General features: G+C 26.4%; 1 protein-coding gene and 1 long non-coding RNA gene across 2 annotated transcripts; both read right to left on the bottom strand.

Annotated features, from left to right (window-relative positions):
* Positions 1-2,278: 2,278 nt before the first annotated feature.
* On the bottom strand, positions 2,279-11,463 carry LOC135119494 (uncharacterized). The gene is made up of 12 exons (XM_064043905.1): positions 11,420-11,463; positions 10,996-11,225; positions 9,767-9,958; positions 8,361-8,419; positions 7,085-7,143; positions 6,970-7,024; positions 6,492-6,800; positions 6,058-6,348; positions 4,834-4,928; positions 3,645-3,701; positions 3,445-3,533; positions 2,279-2,711 (listed from the first exon to the last, which is right to left on the bottom strand). Exons 2-12 carry the CDS (start codon positions 11,151-11,153, stop codon positions 2,279-2,281), a joined length of 1,797 nt encoding a protein of 598 aa, XP_063899975.1. The 5' UTR covers positions 11,154-11,225; positions 11,420-11,463.
* Positions 11,464-22,504: 11,041 nt separating this feature from the next.
* Positions 22,505-22,895, bottom strand: LOC135119501 (uncharacterized). The gene is made up of 3 exons (XR_010278248.1): positions 22,784-22,895; positions 22,658-22,710; positions 22,505-22,595 (listed from the first exon to the last, which is right to left on the bottom strand). It is a non-coding gene; the product is annotated as an uncharacterized LOC135119501 (long non-coding RNA).
* Between the last annotated feature and the right edge of the window lie 1,205 nt (positions 22,896-24,100).

The following is a 24,100-nucleotide window of genomic DNA, read 5'->3' as shown; positions in this document are numbered from 1 at the left end:
GAAAAAAAAAAGTTAAAAATTTAGAAAATATATATTAAGTTTACTTAGTGTTTATAATTTCTAATTATTTTTTATGATTTGTTAATAAAAGATATTTATTTAGTAGATTTATATAAATTGTTAGCATTTAAATTTTTTTTTAAATTTTATTAAAAACTCAATTCTTTAACTATTAATTTGTAATTCAGTATTATTTTATTATTTATTTTATATATATTTAATTATATAAGTTACAGTTAATTACTTAATTTTTATATTAAATTTTATTTTTTTGTGGTTAGTAATTACTTTTTTGATTTCTTTAAATTTTGTTTGTAGTAATAAACTTGGTTTCAACTATTTATAATTATAAATAATCGGAGGCCACTCTACAACTTTTTTATTATAATTCAAGAAATAATTCTTTATACTTATTAACTTGTTAGTTTCCTAATAAATTGGTTATCATTAGAACTCTTTTCTAAAACTTTATTAAAATTTATATAAAAAACCATTTTAGGATAAGAAGGGCGGCACATTATTTTTTCTTAGTAATCTTTATATTAGAAACTTTTACCTTTTGCGAGAATTGCGTTTTAGTAAAGATTTATAAATAATAAAAGTTATTTCAATTAATAAAAAGTAAAAATTTTCGCTTTTACTAAATCTCCGAACAGCATATTTACAGGTTTGAATCGACTTTTGAACTTAAATTTGTTTTTTAATAATAGGGAATTAGTTTATGAGTTTTGAAAAGAAATTTTTCTTTAAAAAAAGCTTTAATATTTTTCAATATAAAAATTGATAGTATATATGGAATTAGTAGCAAATAAAATATAGATTATAGAGGAAATTGAAGAAATTCGTAGCATATATGAAATTAGCAATCCATATAGATTTTTTAGAAATCTGAAGATATAGAGATTTCTTCGACTCTGATCTCAGCATAGATCTCTTTAAGAAGCGTAGAACCGAATAGTTCTATACTCAAACGTTGCGCTATTAGTAATAAACTTAGTAGTATTAAATAAAAAAAATGCTTTTTATAAAAAAGTTATTTATAACAAATATTTATTTAGGTCACTTTCCTTCGCAACTCAGAAGACTTAGATTTAAGCATTTTTTTAAATCGGCAATTTTTCTCACATTTTTCACTCGTATTTTTTAAAAAAAAGTACAGCTGGTACAACGATTACGTAATTAAATTTCCATCAAGATTGCGTGACTTGACGATCTTTTCTTATATATAAAATTGGCTTATATATAGAACGTTTCATTTTTTTTAAAAAAGCATTTTGTTTATGCTTTGTAGATAGCAATCCATTGCAGTTTGGGTATCAATAGTATAGTAATTAACATAACGGTATACATTTCATTGAAAAGATGTCTGCTGACATTATAGTTTTCCTTAACAGCTATTTCCGTTAACTTTCGCTTTAAAATAAAGCGATACATAGTTTTTTTTTGAGTAAAACATTTTTATTTTGAAGAGCGATAATTTAAGGTCTCCTTAAAAGCAAACCTCTACATTGGACATATTAACATATACAATTATCTCAAACAGTAAGAAGCCTAAGTGTTTTAAGTTGATTATACGAATTTTATGCGACCACTGTTTTTTATAACACTAAATAACTGAAGCTATTTTAATACCGTTTTCTGTAAACCTTTAATGTTTTAAGAAGAGTAATTGTACTTAATAAGGAAACTGCCTGTCTTAAATTTACTTCACTAAAGATCGAGCTTTCAGTTATAAGCACTTCAAAACAGTATTGAATGCTGTGCTAGAAAGTTATAGACTTTTTTATCGTACCATGCTTTCTTTGCGTAATTATTAAGAAAGGAATAACAAATAATTCATTGCTCGAAGTCTTTAAAAGCGTAGAGCTAAAATTAAGTTCAACCTCTAAAGACGCGCATCAATGTATGTTAAGTGAGAGAAGCATGTAAACGATATGTAATACAATGCGCTGATTCTCAACGATCCAGGTTACCCAGCCTATGCACTACGCAACTTCATATGCTTTATGTTAAAGTACCTTTTTTTCAATATATGCTGTGTATTATTACTTTACTATCTTTAAAAACTAATTCTATTCCAAAGTCATGTATGCGTATTTTTCATAATAATAATCAGTTTTTAATGCACTCTACTACAAGAGAAAGCGCGTTAGCACTGCAAGTCAAGTAACTGAGGGGTCTTTATTATAGTGAAAATTTGCTTATAATTCATTAATTTTAAGAGAATTGTGTCTTACAATTTGCACAGCTTTTCACAAAATGAATTATGATACTTTTTTTAATCGACATTAGAATTGTTGCAGTTATTCTCATAAAATTTTTTATCGTTGTTCTCGTTATTATAATTAATACTTCCATTGTTATTATGAATTTGATTATTACTTTCACTGCTACTATTACTATTACTATTACCTACTAAATTGCTCGAGTTGTTACTATTATTATCACTATTTTCTATATTATTATGATTACTATTATAACTATTACTGTCTCTATCGCCATTATTATTAGTAAAAGTACTACTATTGTTAGTATTACTATTATTATTATTTGGTGCGGTTCTCCGTCGAATTAAGAATTGAAACTGATATCCGATGAGTACTGAAATAATAGAGATGAGGCCAAGTAAGACGTTGGCTGGCGCAAGTACTGGTCTGTATAACGTCAGCCTTCTCGTGCGGATGGGAACGAACACGCGCAATCTCGGCTCCCTATGAAGTATGTAAATGTTTATTAATAACTCCTATTAAAAAATAATGAAGTTTCCTAAAGACTATATAAATATTTTTTTTTTATAAATAAAAAAGTGCATAGCAGAGAACTTATAAACTTTTTCTTTATAAAAAATAACTACAAAATAAACAGTACAGATCCTAAATTAGTAATTTTTAGGTCGAAGTGAAAATCTATAGGTGCTTTATAATGGATAAACGTAATTAAGGAGCCACTCATATTAAATTTACTGTTTAATCAATTATGAGTCAGTAACAAATAATTATAACCAATTAGTATAAACTGAGTCTCTTTAGCGATATTTAGTTATTTTTAATAAATATATGCAGTTTATAGCCAATCAAATTGGAGAAACTTTTGCGCCTTCCCCATTATTTGAGCCCGTGACTTTTTGAACCCCGATTACTTGTAATCGTGCCCAGTAATTATACAGTTATTTATAGTTTTTATTAAAATTATTCTAAATAATAAAATAGTGGGACTGCTTTTTTTATAGCGATATTTTAATTAATAGCATAAAAATGAAATAAAATTACTTTTTTGGCAATAATTGTAATGAATAGCATAAAATACACAAATTGAAATAATAATAAAAATCTTCTTTAGCGATAATTATAATATTAAAATAAAAAAATTATTTTAGCAAAAATAATTACAATAACATTAAACTAAATATAAAAAAAAGGAAATTTTCTTAAAAAAAAGACATACGTCAGTGTGAGGAGGTGAATTGCGTAGCCGAGAAAAAAATAAGAACAAAGTAAGCTCAAGCATAACACAAACAATATGCAAAATAGCGCCTAAGAAAAATATAATAAGTAAAAAATTATGAGTCAACTTTTCATTACTTTTATATGATAATAAAAATTTATATATATGAAGTATATAAATAGTTTGAAGTAATAAAAAACTTTAATATAAAGATTTTCAGTTATATCTCTTGCTGTTGTTGTGACGTCAGAATAATACTATGAATAAATAATACAAAGCTTTAAAAAAATAATAAAAAAAACTTTAAAGGTAAAAATATTTCTTTATCGCAAATATTTATTGTCATTAATATAATAAAGCCGTAAATAATATATAGTTTATATAAATATTTTCTTAAGATTTATTATTTTTCATATTTTATTTACATATTAATATAATAAAAGTAAATATAAAGTTTTTTATGAAATTTATTTACTTATATAATATTTATATATTTCTTTTATTAAAGCGTTAATAAAATTCTAAGTAAGATAATAATAAGTATATAATAAAAAGTTCTTAAAAAAACTTTTGGTATATATTAATGTTTATATATTTATTAATATATTGTAACTACAATAATATACAGTAAATAATATAAAGCTCTTAAGAAAAATATTTACTTATAAAGTGTTCATATTTATATTTATAATATAATTGTAACAACAATAATAATATAAAGTAAATATTAAAAGTTCCTAAGAAAACTTATCATTTATTATATTTATTATATATAATTGTAACAACAACAATAATATAGAGTAAATGTTCAAAAGTTCTTATAAAAACTTAGTAAAATAATTATATATATATTTATTATTTTAACAAAGTATTTTTGTAATATTCATAATATTGATAAAAAGTAAATAAAAAACAGTAATAAAAAATAAAGACTTTCATTGGCTAAGTTTTGTAAAAAGTCAATAATAAAAAAGTTACTAAAATAAAATATTTATTATACTCTTATGCTAATCGCAATGCTATAAAAAATAATATAATAAAAGATTTTATAGAGTTCATAATGATTATAAACACTTCTTATTATTGTCATAAATTTATTTTCCTTATTATTATTATTAAATATGAAAAAAAAGAAAAAGGAAAAACTAAAAAACTTCGAAGACGAGTTTTTTTTTAATAGTAATAAATATACTAACAGTTATGAAAAAAGTAAAAAAAAAAACTTTACATACACGTAAGAACATAGTAATTAAAAATTTAATAGTAAAGAAGAGAATTAAGAATCAAAAGTAAAAGTAGTAGAAAAAATTTAAAATTAATAAAATATTTATTCAAGAAAAATAATAAAAACGTTTTTGCCAATTTGTATCTGTTTTCTAAAAACGGTACCAATCTCGAAGTAAAAAGTAAGGACTTTGTAGAATATTCGGCGCCCGTTGCGCACTCAGAAACGTAAAACGGAACCAACTGATCGTTATGACGAACTAAAGAGTACCAAAAAGTAAAGAAATAAAAATAGTGATATTTATATATAAAAACTAATAAATAAAAAAGCTAAAAAGTTTTGCAAATGTTATAAGAATATATATACAAAAAATGAACATATAAAGAATTCAATATTACGGATATTTTCTTGATATAAATATTAACGAAAAAAATACTATTAAACTTTAATTTCTATTAAATTGTTTAAAATACATCCACAAAAAATTATATTTTATAATTTTTGATATACTAAATATAATATATTTTTATTTAAGTCTTTGATATACTAAGACACTTTAATATATATATATTAAATATAAATTATATAATTATTATTACTTAATATTGTTAATAAGAAAATGTATAACATTTTCTTATTAACAATCTTATTCAGAGATGTATATAAATTAAAAACTTTTATTTTTCAAGATTTTAGAAAAAATATTCACAAAATTGATTGTATATAAAAAACTTTGATTATACTAATAAACTTTAAAATATATATTTTCATATAAATGTTATGTATAATAGTCACTAAATTGTATAACAAAAAATATTTTATAAAACTTTTATCTATTATAAAACTGTTTTAAAAAATATTATATAAATTCCAAAGATTTCACACAAACACATGATAAATATATTAATACATAAAAAAATATATATTATATGGTAAGAAAAGTCGCAAATACATAATATTTTATATGTATAAACTTTTCTTATGCTAATAAACGGTAACAAAAAAAATATACAAGTCGCAAAATGTTAAAAATATGTATAAAACCTCATGCAAAACAAAGTAAAAAAATTTTTTTTATGTTAGTAAAAGTTTTTGGCAAGTTTTCACAAATAACTAAAAACTTTTTGTTAAAACCTTTACCGTTGGTTTCCCTTATTTTACGTGCCACATAAAAAGTCGACAGTTATTAGTTATAAAAAATGTCTTAATAATAAAAAAAAGTACGAGGCCGGGAGGAGCCATTTATATAAAAGATTAATCATTTTTATATAAAAAAACCAAAAAACTTATTTTATTCAAAAGCAAAATTTTAGCGCAAATTATTAGAACCAATAAAAATTATGCCGCCCAATTATGGTATAAATTGGTATTATGTATAATAAAAGAACCTGATAGGCCCACAATGTCGAGGAAACGCTGGCCTCCTTCAGCCAATAAATAATTTTTATTGTGCGAAAGTAGTTGAATAACCCCCAAAAATTCACGCAGCTGGCACTTTTCTATTAGCAAATCAAACTCCGTATTTTTTAGAGTGTCCCTCCAATCAAAATCATCCTGAAGCCCTTCTCTGGAATGTAAGTGAACGAACCGGACACAAGGGAGCTGCACCAGTAGATGGGCTTTGTAGCCTAAAGCTTTGGGCAAGGCGAGGCGCCCGGAAATAGTCAAATTGGGAAACGCTGTAATAACGATAATATTGATAATAAATAACAGCAATGATTATAATGATAATAATAGTAAAAATAAAATTAATTATAGTAATGATACTAATAGTAGTAATAATAATATTATTAATAATAATAATAAAAGTAATAATAATAACTTTCATCCATTAATTCCGCAGTAAAATTCGGAAAAATACTATCAATAGTCTTAAAAAACATGCTCAGCACTTTCGAACGACTCACGTGCTCGTTCATGACTTCAGAGGAAAACTTAAGGAGGAGCTCCAAGTGTGCGCGATTGCCCGTTACGACAGTGGCTATATATGGAAATTCGGACAGCTGTCCGGAATTATGAGGGAAGTTCCCATGTGTTTTTTTATGGTCAACGCGAAGCTGGAAGTAGCACAGCATTAGAGTAAAGCGCGTGTAGATGCGATGCTCATAGCGAGTATCCGCATTGATCAGATCTGCAAAAAAAATTCATAAAAAACAATGATTCAAAACACGTTTGCACATTCCTATCACTATTTTCTTTTTAAAGTAAAAAAAAATTCTTTAACTTCATAGTAATATATATTTTTATTATTGTGATTAATATTTTTTTAATAAACTTTATTTTTTCTTTATATTTTTAACCCGTTAATAGTAAACTGAACGCTCCAGAAATGAGAGGAGCGAGGTCAGGTATGCTCTAAAAGGAATCGAAAATTTAGTGAATTATAATTATAATAATAAGGATAATAAAAGTAACATGAAACTCTTTTTCATCTTGCAAAGCTCTTTTAATCAGCAAGTCTCCTAAAAGTGAACCTTTTTATAAACATAATAATAGTAAAAACCATGTTTACAAATAAACTTTTTTCCCTACTTTTTTAATAAAAAAAAAAAAAAAAAAAAAAAAATTCATGTTTATTTTATAAAAAAGTAAAAAAAAAATACAAAACGTTAAGTTTAATGCTTTTCAGCTGCCAAGCGGAAGCTCGTATGAGAGTTTCTCGCATAATAAGGTTATGTCGGGCACACACACGTGCACGCAAAATGTTTAAAAATTTTTATTAACCAGTATTGATTTCTTTTTAAATTAAAAATTTAATATTTTTAATTAATAATTGATAAATTTACTATTATATTTTCTTCATATAATTTTTTACTTAATAAATTACATTTCAAAAATAATAATTATAAAAATATAATATAAAATATAATCGTAAATAATAATTAAAAAATGTAGCAAAAGTATAAAAAATTTTAATAGTAAAAATTAATTTTTAATTTTTATATATATTTTTTCTTTAATTTTTTAAAGTATATATTTTCAAGTTTATTAGTTATTATAAGTTATTTAGGCTATTATTATTTAAATAAAAAGAGCTAAAAAGAATTTATATTATATTATCATATATAACATTTACTTTCATAATCTTAAAAAAAAATTAAAAAAAAATAAAATTTATAATTATAAGTAAAAAATAATTTTTTTCTTATTTTTTATTTGATATATAAATATAATTGTCTGATTAAAATAAATTATTAAGTGAAATTATATATAATAATTTAAACTACTACTAATATAAATAATAATAATAAATTAAATTTTTATATTAGCTGTTATAATAATAATAAATTTTTTGATATTAATTTAAGAAAATTAATAACATTTACTATTAGAGTATTAAAAAATTTATATAGTAAATCAAAAAATAAAATTAATATATTATTAATTTAATTATAAAGTAAATTTAGATATAAAAACTATGTTCTTTATATTAACTTATAATTAATTTATAAAAAAATATAATTTTTTTTTAGTTAAAAGTAATAAGTAAAGAGTATTATTATTAAATTTATAATAAAAAATTTAATAAACTAGAATAAATTAAACAAATTTTGATTTAAAAAAAATTTTAAAAGTAAATTCGTAATAAAAATTTAAAAAAATTTTATACAAAACTTCTAAATTCTTTATAAAATAATAGCAATAAAAAAAAATTAAATAACAGTTAAGAATGAAACTGAAGAGAGGTTACCAGAATCGGGGTTGTACTGCATCGAAAAGTGGTAAAAGGAGTGGGGCTCAGAAAATGGTCTAAAAAATAATATTTAATAAATAAAATATATAATTAACTTTTTAGAAAATAAAGTGTCCAACAAAAAAAAGTCAAGCAAAATAAAATAAAAAAGTTTTGAAAAAAAATAATAATGATAATTATAAAAATGATTTAAAAATTTTATTTAAAAAAAAAAGAAAATTTAACAGTAAAAATAAAAGTAATTTATTAAATTTATATAAAAACAAATTTCTAGTATAAAAAGTTTAAAGAGAGAAAAAAAAAAGTTTGATAAAAACTTATAATAAAAAAAATTAATTTAGCATCCATTAAAAATTAAAAAATAGTAAATATAAAAATTATTAGTAATAAAAAAATAATAAAAAAGTGGCATAAGGAAATTTTAAAAACAGAAAAAAAGAAAATATTCTAAAAGAATTTTAAAAAAAATCTGATTTGATAAAAAGCAACGTTATAAAAAGTTAAAAGGAAATTTGAGAATCTTAAATAAATAATTTATAATTAAGCCTAAATTTATTAGAAAATAATATAGAAATATAAAAAAAAATTTTAAAATATTATTTCTAATAAATTTCAAGAAAAAAAAGAAAAAGGATATATTATTATTAAAACGACAAAAAAAAATACTTATAAATTCTATATAAAACGCATTAAAAGTTCTATAATTTGCAAAATTTATCTTAAAAAAGTAAATTAATATAAATAACTAAAAAAAACTTGAAAACGTTAAAAAAATTGTGATTTTGAAGGAATGTATTCTTCCACAAAAATAAAATAAGGTTCAAAAGATTAAAAATTAAAATAAACTTTCATATATAAAAATTTTTGAATAAATGCAAAACTATGCTACTATATAAAAAATTTAAATTAACAAAAGTTAGCAAAATCTAATTATAAAGAGCATATTAATAAATTAAATATAATTTTTAAAAAGAATTAGCATTACTTAAGTAAATAAAAAAAAATAATTTATACATTAAAGAATTGTTAGTAAATAAATATTAGAAGAATTAGATTAAAATAATGGAAATATATAAATAATCTGTAAAAAATAATTAATAGTTTCAAGAGAGATTCGTAAAATTTATAACCTATTAGTAATAAATATTAATTTTTAATAAAAAACTAAAGGTTAAAAAAAGGTTTAAAAATATAAAAAATAACAGAAAAAAATTAGAAAATTTAAATAAATTATAAAATTAACATCCATTATGTAAAATAATTATATTTGCTTCATCAACAGTTAAATAACAAAAATGTTTGTAATATATATAACTTAAAAGTAAAAGTAAAAATAAATTGGGATTATTAACAAAAATTAAAAATGAAAAATTGTAAAGCCGTTAAAATTAATTAATTTTTACGGTAAAACATTCTGGAGAGCTGGAAAGGAAGTGTTCAAGTTTTCGTTAAATTGTGAGTAATTTTTAAAAATGGAATTTAGATTTTCAAAGAAATTTTTTTGAGACTCGAGTTCTTCAAAAGAATAATAATGCGGGATAACACAAAGATGGAGTAATTCAGAAAAGTTAATTTGTGGAAGTTGCAAAGTTAATCTTTTATAAAAATGGAATTTTTTATTTTATTAAATAGTAATTAGTTAATTATAAATATAATTAGAAAACCACTATAAAAACTGGCTTACAAGTCTTTGAATTTTTTATAATAAAAAGTTTAAATTGTATTTTTCATGAACTGTAACAAAAAAAAAATAACTAAAATAATATAAAGTATTATTGCAAGAAAAATATAAGCTAACAAGAAACGTAACGCATCGATAAGAAAAATCTATTGGAAATTTAAGTCTAAATTTTTTAAAATTTTATTTTAATGTTTATAAATTTTACAGAAAAATATAAATAATTATAATTAAATAATTTCTTTATAGAAATAAAGAAGCAAAAGGCACACAAGTAACAATTAATTGAATTTATAAATTATAATAGATAGATTTAAATACTTTATAAGGTTTAATTACTTATATATTAAAGACTGGGCATATTACATATAAATGAAATAAGGATCTCGGTATCAATAAAACTTAAATATTAGTTTTAAGTTTTGGTATTAGCGTTTAGGAAAACACAAAAATTATTACCTTAAATTAGTTAGATAACAAGAATTCATTTTTTAGTTGTAAACAATGTTTTGAAATTTCAAAATAAGTAAAGAAAAGGTTAGGTTTATAGTATTATCAGTTAATATTTAAAAGAAATAATTAAACATTATGTCTACTTAAATCATTTAAAGGTTTCTTTATAAAAAAGTTAATATGGTTAAATGTCTCTCCTCAAAAATAGGGAGGCTAATTAAAAAAAATTAAATTTAGTGGCTTAATTTATTTATTTCATCATCTTTTTAAATTCTTTTATTTAAATAAAACTAAATACACAGTCCTTTGAAAAAGAAAAAAAAAGCTAAACAAAAAATTGAGTAATCTTATTTTAGTGAGCATGAAAAGTTAATAAAATTAATATAAAATATAAGATAAGCATTAACCCAACATGTTAATAATGTTTTACTAATATTCGAATTGAATATAAGTGTTTGATTTAAATAAAAGAAGGTAGACTTTTATAGAAAGCATTTGTACTCATTAAGAAATGTATAAAAAGAGCGAAGCGGAGTCGCATCTACTCCATCAAAGTCCACTTTCCAGGTAACCAACTCATTATTTAACAAAAGTTGTTCTTCCATAAAAGAGTTTATTGTAAAATATATATATAGTGGTGAACTTTTTGAATTCCTCATAAATTGCGTGGTTGAAAGTTTCCCAACTTCAAAATCAGTTTTAGAAACCGAGAGACACGGAAAAACATATTTCTAGCAAAAATTTGAGTAAATTTTTTTTTAGAATATAACCAATTGAAAAACAAAATAGAAAAGCTGAACTTGAATATAAAATTAAGAATAAGTAAAATAACGAAATGTATAAATAAATATATATACAGACTTTCATGTATTTATAAACCTTGTACTCTAAACAAAAAATAATAAATTTATTTTAGTTTACTTACTTGACTTTCGGTTAAAAAATAAACGTATCTCGGCTTTTTATCCAAAGAACACAAAGTTAAGGTTTCAAAAGTAAAACTGGGACAAAACTTTAATAGTAACAAGAACAAAGCTAAAATCATTTATTCAAAAAACCACAAAAGTTTTTTTAAAGAAACTGGAATATTTTAAATTAGTGTCAGGGGAAATATATTTCAAGAGTAAATGATTAAAATCATGTAAAAAGAAAATTTATACAAACTTACTAGTTTTAATTACTTAAAGCTAGAGTAACATCTACCGACGCAAACATATTTAGTTGGTAGCTAATATCATAACGAGCCCAAAACACAACTTCGTAAATATTATAATTCTCCCACGAGAGAGAAGCCCGTCAAAATTTTTAGTTCTATTGATAGTGCCTGCTCTTGCTAGTTTTGTAAAAAAATATCGCAGGTACTTTTTAAACATGCTAAAAACAATGTTATAAGCTGAACTTCAAAGCAGAATAAAAAGAAATATAGTAATTCACTCGATTTCACTTCAACAAACTAATCATTATTCTGTTATAAATTTTAACAAATAATATAAAAAAAAAATGTACTCTTTAAAACAACCGGAAAGGGCTAGAAGTTAACTAGCTAAAATTGAATATTCAGAAACGGACACAATAGCGCAAGGACTTTGCAAAAAGTTTATAAATATTAATAAAGTAAAAAATGATTTTATAAGAATATTGCACGTCAATCATCCATTTTGTAATACTAGCTTCAATTTCGATTTAAAGATCTTTCTAAACAAGACTTAATAAAACAAGTGAAGCTCAATACGTGTTAATTTTTTTTTTAAAAATATCACTTTCTAAAGGAGGCAGTACCATGATACAGAGAAGCGATATACTATTATATTATTTTATTTACCCATGACACAATACTTATAAAACGTGATAATATACCAAAGTTTATTTAATACTTGACTAATCGCTGCTTCTTCTTGGGCTAATAATTTTCACCATGGTACGATGATGCAGTAAACATATTACTCTATGGTAGCTCTTCGTAGTAAAATCCCAAGTTTTTGCGAGCACTTTAATTAAGTTTATTTATGAGGCTAGATCTATAGCTTAAAGCTACACCATTTATATCTATTTATATTGAGAACCTTTAAAAATAATAACTTCTCAAAACACCTTTAACTTACACATGTACTAATGTTGAGTCTCTTAAAAAAAAAATAACAAGAACGCTACATCATGATAATTACACCGTTAAAGCTGTATATTGTAACAGCTGACAATGAAATTGAGCAAAGCTTTCATCTCTCGTTAACAATGTATGAAAGCCCGGGTTGCTACTAAGTACTAAGTCGTTTTTGTAAAATGTAGGTCCACTTGTTAATAATTCTTTTCACTTTCTGAATTGATTTGCAAAATAGCATAATATTAGTGGTACTGAATTTTGTGTAAAGATATTGCGCAAATTACTCAGGTGTCCCCAGAATACACGTTTGCTCGTAAACTAGTGGGTAGAAAAAGATGGTAAATAAGAACTGTACCTCTACTTTATGCTTAGTATAATACGTTGCACAACGTAAACGTTCTAAATTTGGCCCAAATCTTAATAGTAATTTGTGTAGTGATATTTAGGTATTCTCAGTGCGAGCTAGAGCATATCACTATTTACCAATTCAAAAGCTCGAGGTTTCAGAGTTTGTAATATCTGTTGAGCAGCAGAAAAAACAATTTATATATAATTAAATATAGCAAAAGATGTGTTCCTGTCTAGTTGGCGTTCCTTACTTGTTTTTGAATCAAATAACAATAACATGGTTCAATACTGAATATAGGGAATAAAAATTGTTTTAAAATTAATCCCAATCCTTCACTTGTAATGAACTATATAATAAAAAAACTCAGATTCTTAATATTTTGAGGCGACTCTCCTCAATGCGCCTGCTTATCCTTTAGCCATGGGCCCCTTGGACTATCCTTACTTAAATCATATATTAAAAAAATTCATACTTTTTATGTAACGAACCAAAAAGGTTGTTACTTCTACGAGGATGGTAAGATAGAAATAATAATTTTTTACATACATACCTATTTTTTTTAATAGAAGGAAACTGTTAGAGCATACGTTAGAGGATTATTTCTCTACTAATATATATTAAACATTGTTAAAAGTAAGTGTTTAAAGGCTATCGTAAAAGCCAGACTAGTTAATTTTAAGCAACTCGCCATAGTTTAAGTTGTATGATAAAGGACAAAGCAAAAGATTTTATATAGATAACTTTAGACCCGAAATGTATACGCACCTTTTTTCGCAGTTAGTTTCTTTATTAATCTCCTATTGCCAGAGCGTAGTACGTTTAACACAGAAGTTCACTCATACAGGATTATCAAGCACACCACATACCACACACACCCTGTTCATATTAAAATTCTTGCACACCCGTTTTAATCTGTTACACAACTTATATTGCATTTCTAATGAAAACAGAAACATATTTGTTATTAACTTTTCGCTTTTTATTTAGTGTTACAATAAAATAAAGTATTACTTTCACAATTTTTAGCTTTCTGTTAGATAACATCAAATTTATTCTGTTAAAATTACTCTGTTAAATCTTGATCTGTTAATAGGAATTCATAGCTTACTTAATTTTTCTTAATGGCCAAACAAAACTGAAGACAGTACCTACAAAAAATTGCAGGAGTACAAAATGCTCAGCAGATGATGACCTTTAGCAAACATTAATTTTTTAAATATTGTAATTAAATATTTGCTAAAAAGCAGTACTTTCCTGCAAACAAATATCTGCATCCCTAAATTATAAGATGTTAGCATTTTATAACCCCTTTGCGTTCTCACGTGTAAAGGCGTACTGTGGCGTCAGTGTTAATAATTCTTTAAATAAATTTATATTCAATACATTATGCTCGTTCTTTCCTTTACAGTTACGTAGTTTATTATTCTTCGAGAGATTAAAAAATTTTTTTTTTCAAAGTGGGTAAGACGACTCTATATAACTTAAACGGAATGGGATATGCATTAAATAACGTAAATTCGTTAAAGTATGCTCGTGTCAGTCTCGTATAACAGTTTATTTTAAAAAGTTTAGATCTTTTCTCAGTTTAGTAATTTCACGGTTTTTTGTATTTATAATTAAATATACCGTGTATACCTAATTTGATTATATTTATTATTTCACATAAACTTCAAAATTATAATAATATATATTATATCAAGATGACGCAGAATAGGATTATTTGGTGATAATAGAGAGCGTGTCAAAGTTGCAGAACGTAGAAAAAATGAATTTTAAGAGCATAGATGACAGACTAGTAAATAAAGAAAATTTATAATATTAGCTGACAAAAAAACAAGCTATAGAAACTAAAAACAAAACTAAGAAGAAAAAAGAGTCCAAATTAAAATTTAAGATCTTAAGTAGAAAGGCATGACACGATTTTTTTTTTAGAATATTAAAAGAATCGAGGAGCTCTTCACCGAGCACAAGCCCTCCATCTGAGACTTGATCCAGAAAAAGGGAGAAATGAGAACATAAAAATATTTACTATTAAGAATTTATCGATCTCTTCCTTATCCTTTCCAAGTGTTTCCTTAAGTTAATTCTCTAGTGGTTATTTGCTTTTATACTTAACATTATTAAATTAAACACAAAGGGTGGTATATATAATGCAGCAACCGATAAATAGATAAACTAATGTGTAACGGTATTTTTCAGGTTAACTAAAGCATAGACACCCGAAATCAAGTTTAGCGCAGAGGTGAGATTTAAATAATTGAGTGCCAGATATTATCAAAACACTATAACGTAAAAGAAGTACAATAATATAGCTTTTATCCACTCTCTTACAAAAAAAGAGATATATAATAAGCCCAAAATAATTTTGTTATCCGACCTAATGAATAAAACTGTTAAAACTTAAAAATAAACATTAATGAAGCAATGATGTCAAATACAAGGCCCTAAATTCTTTTAAGGATGAACTAATATCGGAATCCGTAATTATTTAGAGGGTTAGTGTTTGTGGGTTTGTTTTTATGTATATGTGTTTTATGGTTGTGTACTTTATGCTTAATGTACCTTACGAATATGTCTTTGGTAATCTATTTATTTTTGTCCATTTGTGTTTTGTCCATTTGTGTTTTGTTTTTTTGTATTTTACATATTGTGTTTTAAATTGTGTCTTAAAAAGTTGTGTATACTGTGTTGTTGTGTTAAACTCAACTATATACATACATACTCCAAAGTATAGGTAATGCCATTACAAAATTAATAAGCTAATAGTTCTAGCAGAACATAGCAAACTTGGTCTCCAAATAATAATTTAAGGAGATTATATCAAAATCTAGTAAACCTTTCCCTTTCCAAGTTAAAATTAAAATAACGTTACTAAATATCTAGAATTTCAACAACTTTTCAAACCAATAAATTATTTTAGACAAAGCTTCTATAATCCTTGATAATCAAATAGGAAAACAAAAATGTAGTTCTGTTAAAACCACATTGATAATTACAAAAAATGTGTAGTACGTTTATCACAAATGCTTATGAAAATTGGAACTGAAGCTTTGTTTGGTTTTCTAAATCCTTTTATCCTTTATTAGATTATTTTTTAAATAGTGATTTTTTTAACGGTTTTTACGTCGCGCATGTCCTATTGTAGCTTTTTGGTTCTGACCTACTACTACAAAAAATGGGGTAGAAAATCTCTATTAGGCTTATTGTGTAATAATAATATGTATAACTTCTTTAGAAGTTACTAAAACATAAAAAATCCCTCTTTATATGCTTATAGACAATACGATAAATTTTACAGTTTTTAATTAACATGTGAACTGGTGAATCACTTAGGAATTTCTGTCAATTTTTGTTTTATGCAGTATGTTAATATAATGTACATAAACCTAACTAATACACTTATTAAGTCATTTATAATAACTTAGTAAAATTGCACAGGAAGGAACATGATGTTTTAAAGTATATAAATATATTTAAATTAGCATTGAAAAACAATTAATATGGTAAAAGCTATGGCCAGCACAGAATATGTAAAATAGTCATTATTAAAGTTTAGGAATGCAGATCACATGTTAACCTTAATTTATGGTGCAAAGTTAATAAATTTTTGCAATTTTTTTTAAAAAAATTTGCTGAGTATATCAAATCAAGCAAAGCTTTTTTTTCCAATTAGCCTTCAGTTAATACAAGTAAGCTATCTTACATCATCTATTCAATAATCCTTCATTCTCTTGGCAGTTTTTTTATTATATATTTCAATTATTATTAGCTGGCATCAGCTTTCAGCTGCTCCTTTTTTTTTAATAAGTTATGTCGTTATGATTTCTTCTCTTTTTAACCTTTATTGTCCCATGGACTCGCCCCCAAGTAAATGAATGCAGTCTAAATGCAGATATTGCATTTCTAATATTAAGTAACAGGTTTCTTTTCAACGAAAATCCCACGAAATTGGACATAGTGAAAAAATTTATTTTGAATTTGTCTTACACTCTATCTCAGTGAATCTGGTTCCAAAGCTACCATTGCCACCCTTGAAAATGCGTTGACCACTACAATGTATAATAATTTCAATGAGACTTCCTCTTTTAACATGGAGCAATTTAAGGAAATATTGAAGGGGATAAATTATAGTGTTAACGATGAATCAAGAGAGACCTATCTTGCTTCGGCTATTAAGTTTTTGGCTAAAAATGCTAATTGGTCTGAAAACGACGAATAATAGTTTTTATTACGCAGGGATCTCCCGGACCTATTGATATTTGGTGGCCCGAAAGATATTCATTAGTTGTACAGATGATGTATAACTTCTCAGTTGTGACGTTAGGGATTGGTAAAATGGTAGACAATACATTAATAAATTTTTCGGACAAAGTTTTACAAGTACCGTCTTTAAAATATTTACAGAGGCAAAAGCGACTTACACATATATCTGATGAAATTTGCAATATGTGTGAGTACACACAATGGGTTTTATGGAGAAATTGTATGTTTGATAATGAAGAAATTTGGAGAAGGGAAGTACTTAGTGGCTCTATCGATGAACAGAAAAGATGTCATTTAATTGAAAAGCGATTTACTTGTAGAAACTCAATCCCTATTAAAAGTGACGTAAACAAAGAGGAGAATATAATATTAAGAGACTCTTTGGGATTTCTAAAGGGTAACACCGAAAAGGAAGCTGCAAAGAAGAGCAATGAAGAAATTGGAGCACCTAAAAATTATATGGAAGATTCTGAGGTTAACGACAACGAAGAAGCCTCCAGGATTAACACTGAAAATGGCATGACGAACAATGAATTAGGTTATCCGGGAACTTCGGAGGGTAACAATGTCGGAGAAGCTTCCAAAATTCATGATAATGATAAGATAAATAAAAATTTAAAGGGTTCTTTAAAAACTCCGGAGGCTGATAATGACGCGAAGAATCGTAAATTAAATAATGCATTAAAAGATGTTGCAATGAGTCCAAGTAATAGCGATGATACTGATCAATTGAGGTCGAAAGCACATGACCTTCCAGCAAAAAATGCTAATAATGATTCAACAAAAAAACTGCGAGGGAGTAAGAATATAGTGACTATTGCTAGTTTGAGCGCATTAGGCGCCGTTGCTTTAGTTGGCTCTATTTCAGGTTTCACTTATTATTTTAAAAAGAAACCGGTGGTTAGCGAAGGGGCTGAAATACAAATTAGTGAAGGCCTCACTTCAACTTCTGATAATCCCTTGTTTTTTAATTATTTAAACTCTGTAGATAACACAACTTTTTAATAAAATTTTTATTATTCAGAAAGATATGCTAATCTCTTTCCTTAGGAGGCTTTTCCGAAACGCTTAAAAACCTTTCTAATCTAGTGATTTGCCACACCAATCGGCGACTATTTTTTTAAATTTCAGCAAGTATTTTACGTAACTAAGCTGTTAACAGAGTACTTCCGCTTTTTTCGTGAACGGCAAGCACTTTATTAATTTTAAGAATTTTTAAGTTTGCATAAACCGTTAAAGCTTTCGTTTTACCGTATTGTTTTTTATGATAACCCCCTTTCTTTCCTTACTTTGTTTTTATATATTCTCTTCTTACAAAATAGCAGGTGTATTAATACAGCAATATAATTTTACAAATTGTTTTACAAGTAACTTATAAGTTGAGTAGTTAACTATAAGTGATTCACTGGTGGGGAGCCCCTTACTAATAAAAATTTGAGTTGGCTAATAATTTATTATCTTATAGTTTAAACGTACATTTAGCTCACATGATTATGAAAGGACCACCGCTGCATTATTCGTAAGAGTTAAACTGTAAAAATTCAAAGTTTTCCTGAATTATCTTTTTTTCTTTTTCATTCTAATTCATAAATGTAATTGACTGCTTACTTCAGTAACTAGCAACCTTTTGAAACGTCGTTTTTAAAGGTTTCTAACGTGCCCTATGGAGCTTTATTACAACTTAACCAAATATAAATTATTTACTAGTTCATATAATAATACTGTTTTATAATACTTTTCCTGTATTAACCTCTGGGTAATAGTACTATTTTTTCTTCTTTCATTCACTATTATATTTTTATTATTATGAAATTATAGGCATTGATGATCTTTGAACAGAAAACTATTGTAACCAATTTTAAGTCTAAGAAATAGGAGGAATTTTAAACGGGCTGCAGAAATATAACAAACAAAATTTTTTAACCATAAAAAAAAATGCTAAATTTCACAGTAGTGAATGATAATTATGCTTATTAAGAAGCTAAGTAAAATCAACACAACAATAAGGTAATAATCAATGAACGAAAAAAATAAACAGAATAAAATTTATTTGGAAAGATAATAAAAACTCAAACTTGTTAATTTGAATGTTTAATTCCTGTACCTCTATTTTTTCCCCTTTATGTAGTTGTAATAAAATACTGTAAACCCTCTAATAAGCATTGAAGTAAAGTATGTTGCTTGGATTTAATTTTTATACGACTAATACGTTTCCTAAATTTTTAGTAAGTTATTTAAGGTTAACTACCTATTAAATATTCAGAAGGCATCTCATCGCCTCAGCTATGCGCTTCAAGCAAAAAAGAATTATACGCATGATACTAAAACTCCTTGTACCAAGTTGACCACCTGTTTGAAGATATGGAGGCGTTCCGTTGCGTGCACTGAAACCTCAGTTGCGTGGACATAGGGTCGCAGCGAGGCGAAGACCAATTAGCATTAACACGTTAGGAAAGAGTTGTTTGCACAAGACAATTGCCCATAGGGTTTTCAGAGATACAGAAAACATTACGTTTGCCCCTTTCTCTCTATGACAGCGAGCTTGAGGTCGAAAATGCGTAAACAGGTCAAAACGCCGATGCCAACCGCTTTTCGGGTTCTTGCTGACCATCATAGTTTAAACTCAAAGAACTGTTAATTAGTTAACGAGACGGAAGACACGCTGATTTGAAGGTATCACCAATTTAATGCTGAAGAAGTGTCGTGGGTGGTAATGGATTTTTGCATGCTGGCTCATACTCTATATTTTGCGGGCCCTTTCTCCGTTAGTGATAAAAGATAGCGATCATGATGAGGCCACCAAAACAACGCGTCCAACTTCTACTTTAAAAAAAGAAAACCTATCAACCTCTTGTAGCGGGTCGGCGAGACAGTGGGCTGCGAGCTTAAAAAAGTTTGTCGACGAATCGTTATATGCCTTGCTAGTGTTCCAGTTTAAATTTCGACAAAGAACATTCAACTTCGGAGCAGCTCCCTTAGTACTACAGAATGTTTGACCTGGGCCCTGAATTTTAAGAAAGCACCAGGAGCTGCATTTTTTAATTCTAAAGTTTGGCACAAGCTTCCTTCACAATTTGTAGGCCATACCTATCTTCTTGTACTATTTAACCTGCTCAAATCTTATTTTAAAACCGCAACTTCTATGCCCATGTGGGTGGTGCACAGGCCGTTTAAACTACTTGCAGAGAGGCCCTACAAGGTGATCTTCAATTCACTCTTGTGCTGCAGTCGATAACTCCCATATCCGGAGTATCTAAGAAGTATACGTTATGGCAATTCACTTCTCGCCCTGGTTGCCGGTCTTATTGCGCCAGCGGGTTGGGGGAAGGTTAAGGCTGAGATCAAACTCTCTGTAAAGCAGACTATCGCTTGTAGGTATTTTTTATTCCATCGTTCATGACATACGAGTTCACTGCCTGGGCCTACGACTTGCAGGCATTTTTTAAGCGATCTTGACGGTCGCTTGCTTAAATTTGGTCTAATGCCCTACGCCAAGCCCTCCAACTCGAGCCCCTAGTAACCGTTTATAACATAATGCTAGTCGCCTACTAACCGCGTGCTCAGCACACTAATCGATAATTGAGAGAAGGTAAATAAAATGTTATTTGAAGCAGTATAAGGCCTACAGCATCAAATTATTTACGTATCGACTAGTGAGAATAATGGAAATCAAATAAATTTTTTATTTACGCGAAACTATTGTTTCGGTTAAAAGTTAAGACACCTCTCCGCCCCTAAAAGTGCCGACTTCGAAAAACGCAAATATTGTATGGGCACTTTTACGTTATTGTCAACAACTAAAAAGTATTTTACCTCTAACAAGGGATGTAAAACGAGTAATGAAAACCTATTGGTAATAGTGCTAATGATAACGATAATAATAGTATTAGTTAAATTTTAAAACCGTTTATAGTAAAAACAGTACTAGCAACCTTGTCATAATAGTTTTAATAAAGTTAGTGCGTCTATAGTGATAACAGTGGTAATTATAAAAAACGTTTTTGTAAAAATTACACATCTTGTTCTGTGAGATAAAAGTAAGGGAATTTTTTTTTTAATCTTACAAAAGAATATGACATCCTTAGCGCCTTTTTAAAAGACCGTTTGTTATAAAAACGGTCGAACGGTTTTAGGTAGTGTACAAGATTTTTATTTGAATATTTACTAATATTTTATTCTTGTCAGCTACTAAAGGAGAAAGATTCGAAGAAGACGAATTCTGGGAATGATAAAATAGTTGTAGGTTTTTATTTATATTTTGGTTTGTTAACCATTAAAAGTGTTTTTACTTTTGATAACTTTGGGGCCTCGACTTAAAAAGATTATATTACACGCAATTTCACCTTAGCCATGATTTTTACCTTCACAAGGTTGAATACCTTTCAGATTATAAAAGATTTAGAAACTTATTAATCCACTCGTCAAAAGTTGTTAGAAGAGAAATAGAACAGAAAACAAGCCAGTTGCCATTTGTATATGTATACGTTTTTTAAAAAAAAGGCTACATCAAAAAGCTCTAAGTGCCGTCTCCTCCCTTTTAAGACTTTACGAATAAGCAGATAAATAAGCCGATGGCAACTTTTATAGACAGTTTTAGAGTTCACGGAGTTGCGGGAGTTAATTTTAAATCCGAATACTACAAAAACAGAGAGGGTAAACATGAAAGTTTACCCCAATTGAATTTAATCAGAGTCGAACTCAGAAAGAAATTCAATAGTAGTCATAATAAATAAATTACACCGCTCAAAGTCACCTATGTGGTCGTAAAAAAAATTAGTACCACTATCGTTTAGGAACAAAGACATATATATACCTGGACGAAAAAAAGTTAAAAAGCACAACTTCTTTGTATTTTTGCTTTAAACACATACAGCGGCTTTTTTTCTAAGTGAACGCTATCATCTTTTGTGCAAATTAAAGACTTTTAGAGCGCAGATAAAACTTTGTTTATATAGAAAAATTATTTGCTAGAAATTTGTTTCTGGATACTGACGTTATTTTTCTTTTGAAATACACCTTAAACCAGTACTGTTTGTAATAAAGTGAAGAGGAATCAAACCTAGGACTACGGAATAAAGGGGGGGAGGTATAGAACAAATTTTAATGGTAATCTTTATACTTATTTAATTTTAAAAAGTACTCAAGAGTGGAATGAGAGAGAAAGTTATGAATTATCTTTTTAAAAAAAATGAGTGCTTAGGATTTATCGATTACCTAAATTTATTTTTAGATTAAAAAACACTGGTTTTCTTAAAATTTTTTTATTGTAAATAATAAATGTTTAAAGAAAAAGCTTCCGAGCGAATTATAGAATTGCGGGTACGTAATAAGTAAAAGATAAATCTTCAGTTTCAAGGTACAGCACTGCGGCTTTATTTTCTATTATACCTGCAAAATATTTATAATTTTAATTATAAAATTTTAAATATTGTTAATGGAGTTGTACTCACAACAAATTGTAGAGGTGGGAAGGAGATGGTAAGAAAGCAAGAACTGCGAAAATCTATTTAATGATGTTTATATAAAAGCATATTAAATCAAATTAAAAAACTTTTTTATTATTATAAAAATTTAACCAAATTTTTTTTTAGATTGCAAAGAATTTGTTCAATAAATTTATAATATAAGAACTCTGGTTAGTTATCTTGGAAGAATTAAATGTCAGGCTAATACGGACTTTCTATATTATAGAGCAAAACTGTTATCCCCTTCCCCCCCTCCCCCACTTTTTTTTTTACTCACCCCCGCACACTCTCTTTAGATATTTTATATATATATATATATAAATTTTAGGCCTTTAGACGAGAAACAAAAAAAATATTTGCTTCAAATGCGAGTTTTAGTGCCCTGAAATAACTCACCTTTCTATATTGAATTTTGAATTTTTAGTTTTTCTAGGCATTTTGGCTACATAACGGGCATTAGCTTATTTGTTATAACTATATTATAATTAGGATATATATTTACCAATTTATATTTAAAAAAAGTTAAGCTTTATTGTTATATTATAAAACTTAAGAAAAACATGTTTTCTAGCTACACACAGATATGTTTTGGCCTAATATATAAAAGTAGCTAACAGCTAATCTAAGCGAGCCCGGATTTTTCTCAAGTGTCATTTTGATGTAAAAGTTCTATTTATGACAACATTGAAAACAAGATTGGCGGTAAACTTCTAACAAGTTAAAGGTTAAAAATAGGAAGTTGTATTGGTTAATTTTGTACAGGAATGGGATGGCAACTAGTTAAGATAGTTCCTATTCCCCTTAGCTTTTTTTATTTGCGTATTTCTATAGATTTTCAAGAGTTGATAGTAAAATTTTTTATCCTTTAACAACAAGGATGTGCCGGTAAACGGCTAAAGTAGATTTTATTTATAAGTTTTCTCTTTCTCTTAAATTCTTTTTTATTTTTCTTTAAAAAATTTTAAGTTATAAAAAAAAAGGGTCGAAAGTAACATTGCTTATCCTGTTACGTTTGCAAAGTAAGTAAATCAAAAAAATTTTCTCTGCTTTTATTCTAGAGGCGCTTTTTTGTTGCACCGCTCAGCCTTAATAAATTAAATCCACATTTTCTCCGAGCTGGAACTTAAATCTTCCACATTAACTTACTGAGTGCACCTTAAACCAACATTTTGGACGCTAGATGATTTAGACTTATCAATCTGTCTTATATGCACTACAACGTTTACACGATTTGGGTTCGATTAGTACTAAAAACCTGTGTTCGTGCCGATCTTTTTTAGCGGCGTTACCCTTTAAGGAAGGCCGCTAGCTTGAATTAAAAAAGAAAAATCTTTAATTATAATTTCTTAACAAAATGCAATATAAAAATAATAAAGCTAAAAGAGTTTTTTTTATAAGTAACAAAAAACATAATTTTAATTTTAAATA

This window comes from Zophobas morio, unplaced genomic scaffold (assembly GCF_036711695.1).
Source record: "Zophobas morio isolate AGI-343-1 ecotype UQ-CSIRO unplaced genomic scaffold, CSIRO_AGI_Zmor_V1 ptg000267l, whole genome shotgun sequence".
Taxonomy (NCBI): domain Eukaryota; kingdom Metazoa; phylum Arthropoda; class Insecta; order Coleoptera; family Tenebrionidae; genus Zophobas; species Zophobas morio.
This window is presented reverse-complemented; position numbering and strand designations above follow the sequence as displayed.

Excerpts from the sequence above, each read along its gene's own strand:
- LOC135119494 (XM_064043905.1), bottom strand. The coding sequence starts at position 11,153 with ATGAGGAATTCAAAAAGTTCACCACTATATATATATTTTACAATAAAC. Across the intron at positions 7,025-7,084 it reads AAGATGAAAAAGAGTTTCAT|AGCATACCTGACCTCGCTCC; the intron begins GTTACTTTTATT and ends GATTCCTTTTAG. Across the intron at positions 6,349-6,491 it reads TGCGGAATTAATGGATGAAA|CGTTTCCCAATTTGACTATT; the intron begins GTTATTATTATT and ends TCGTTATTACAG.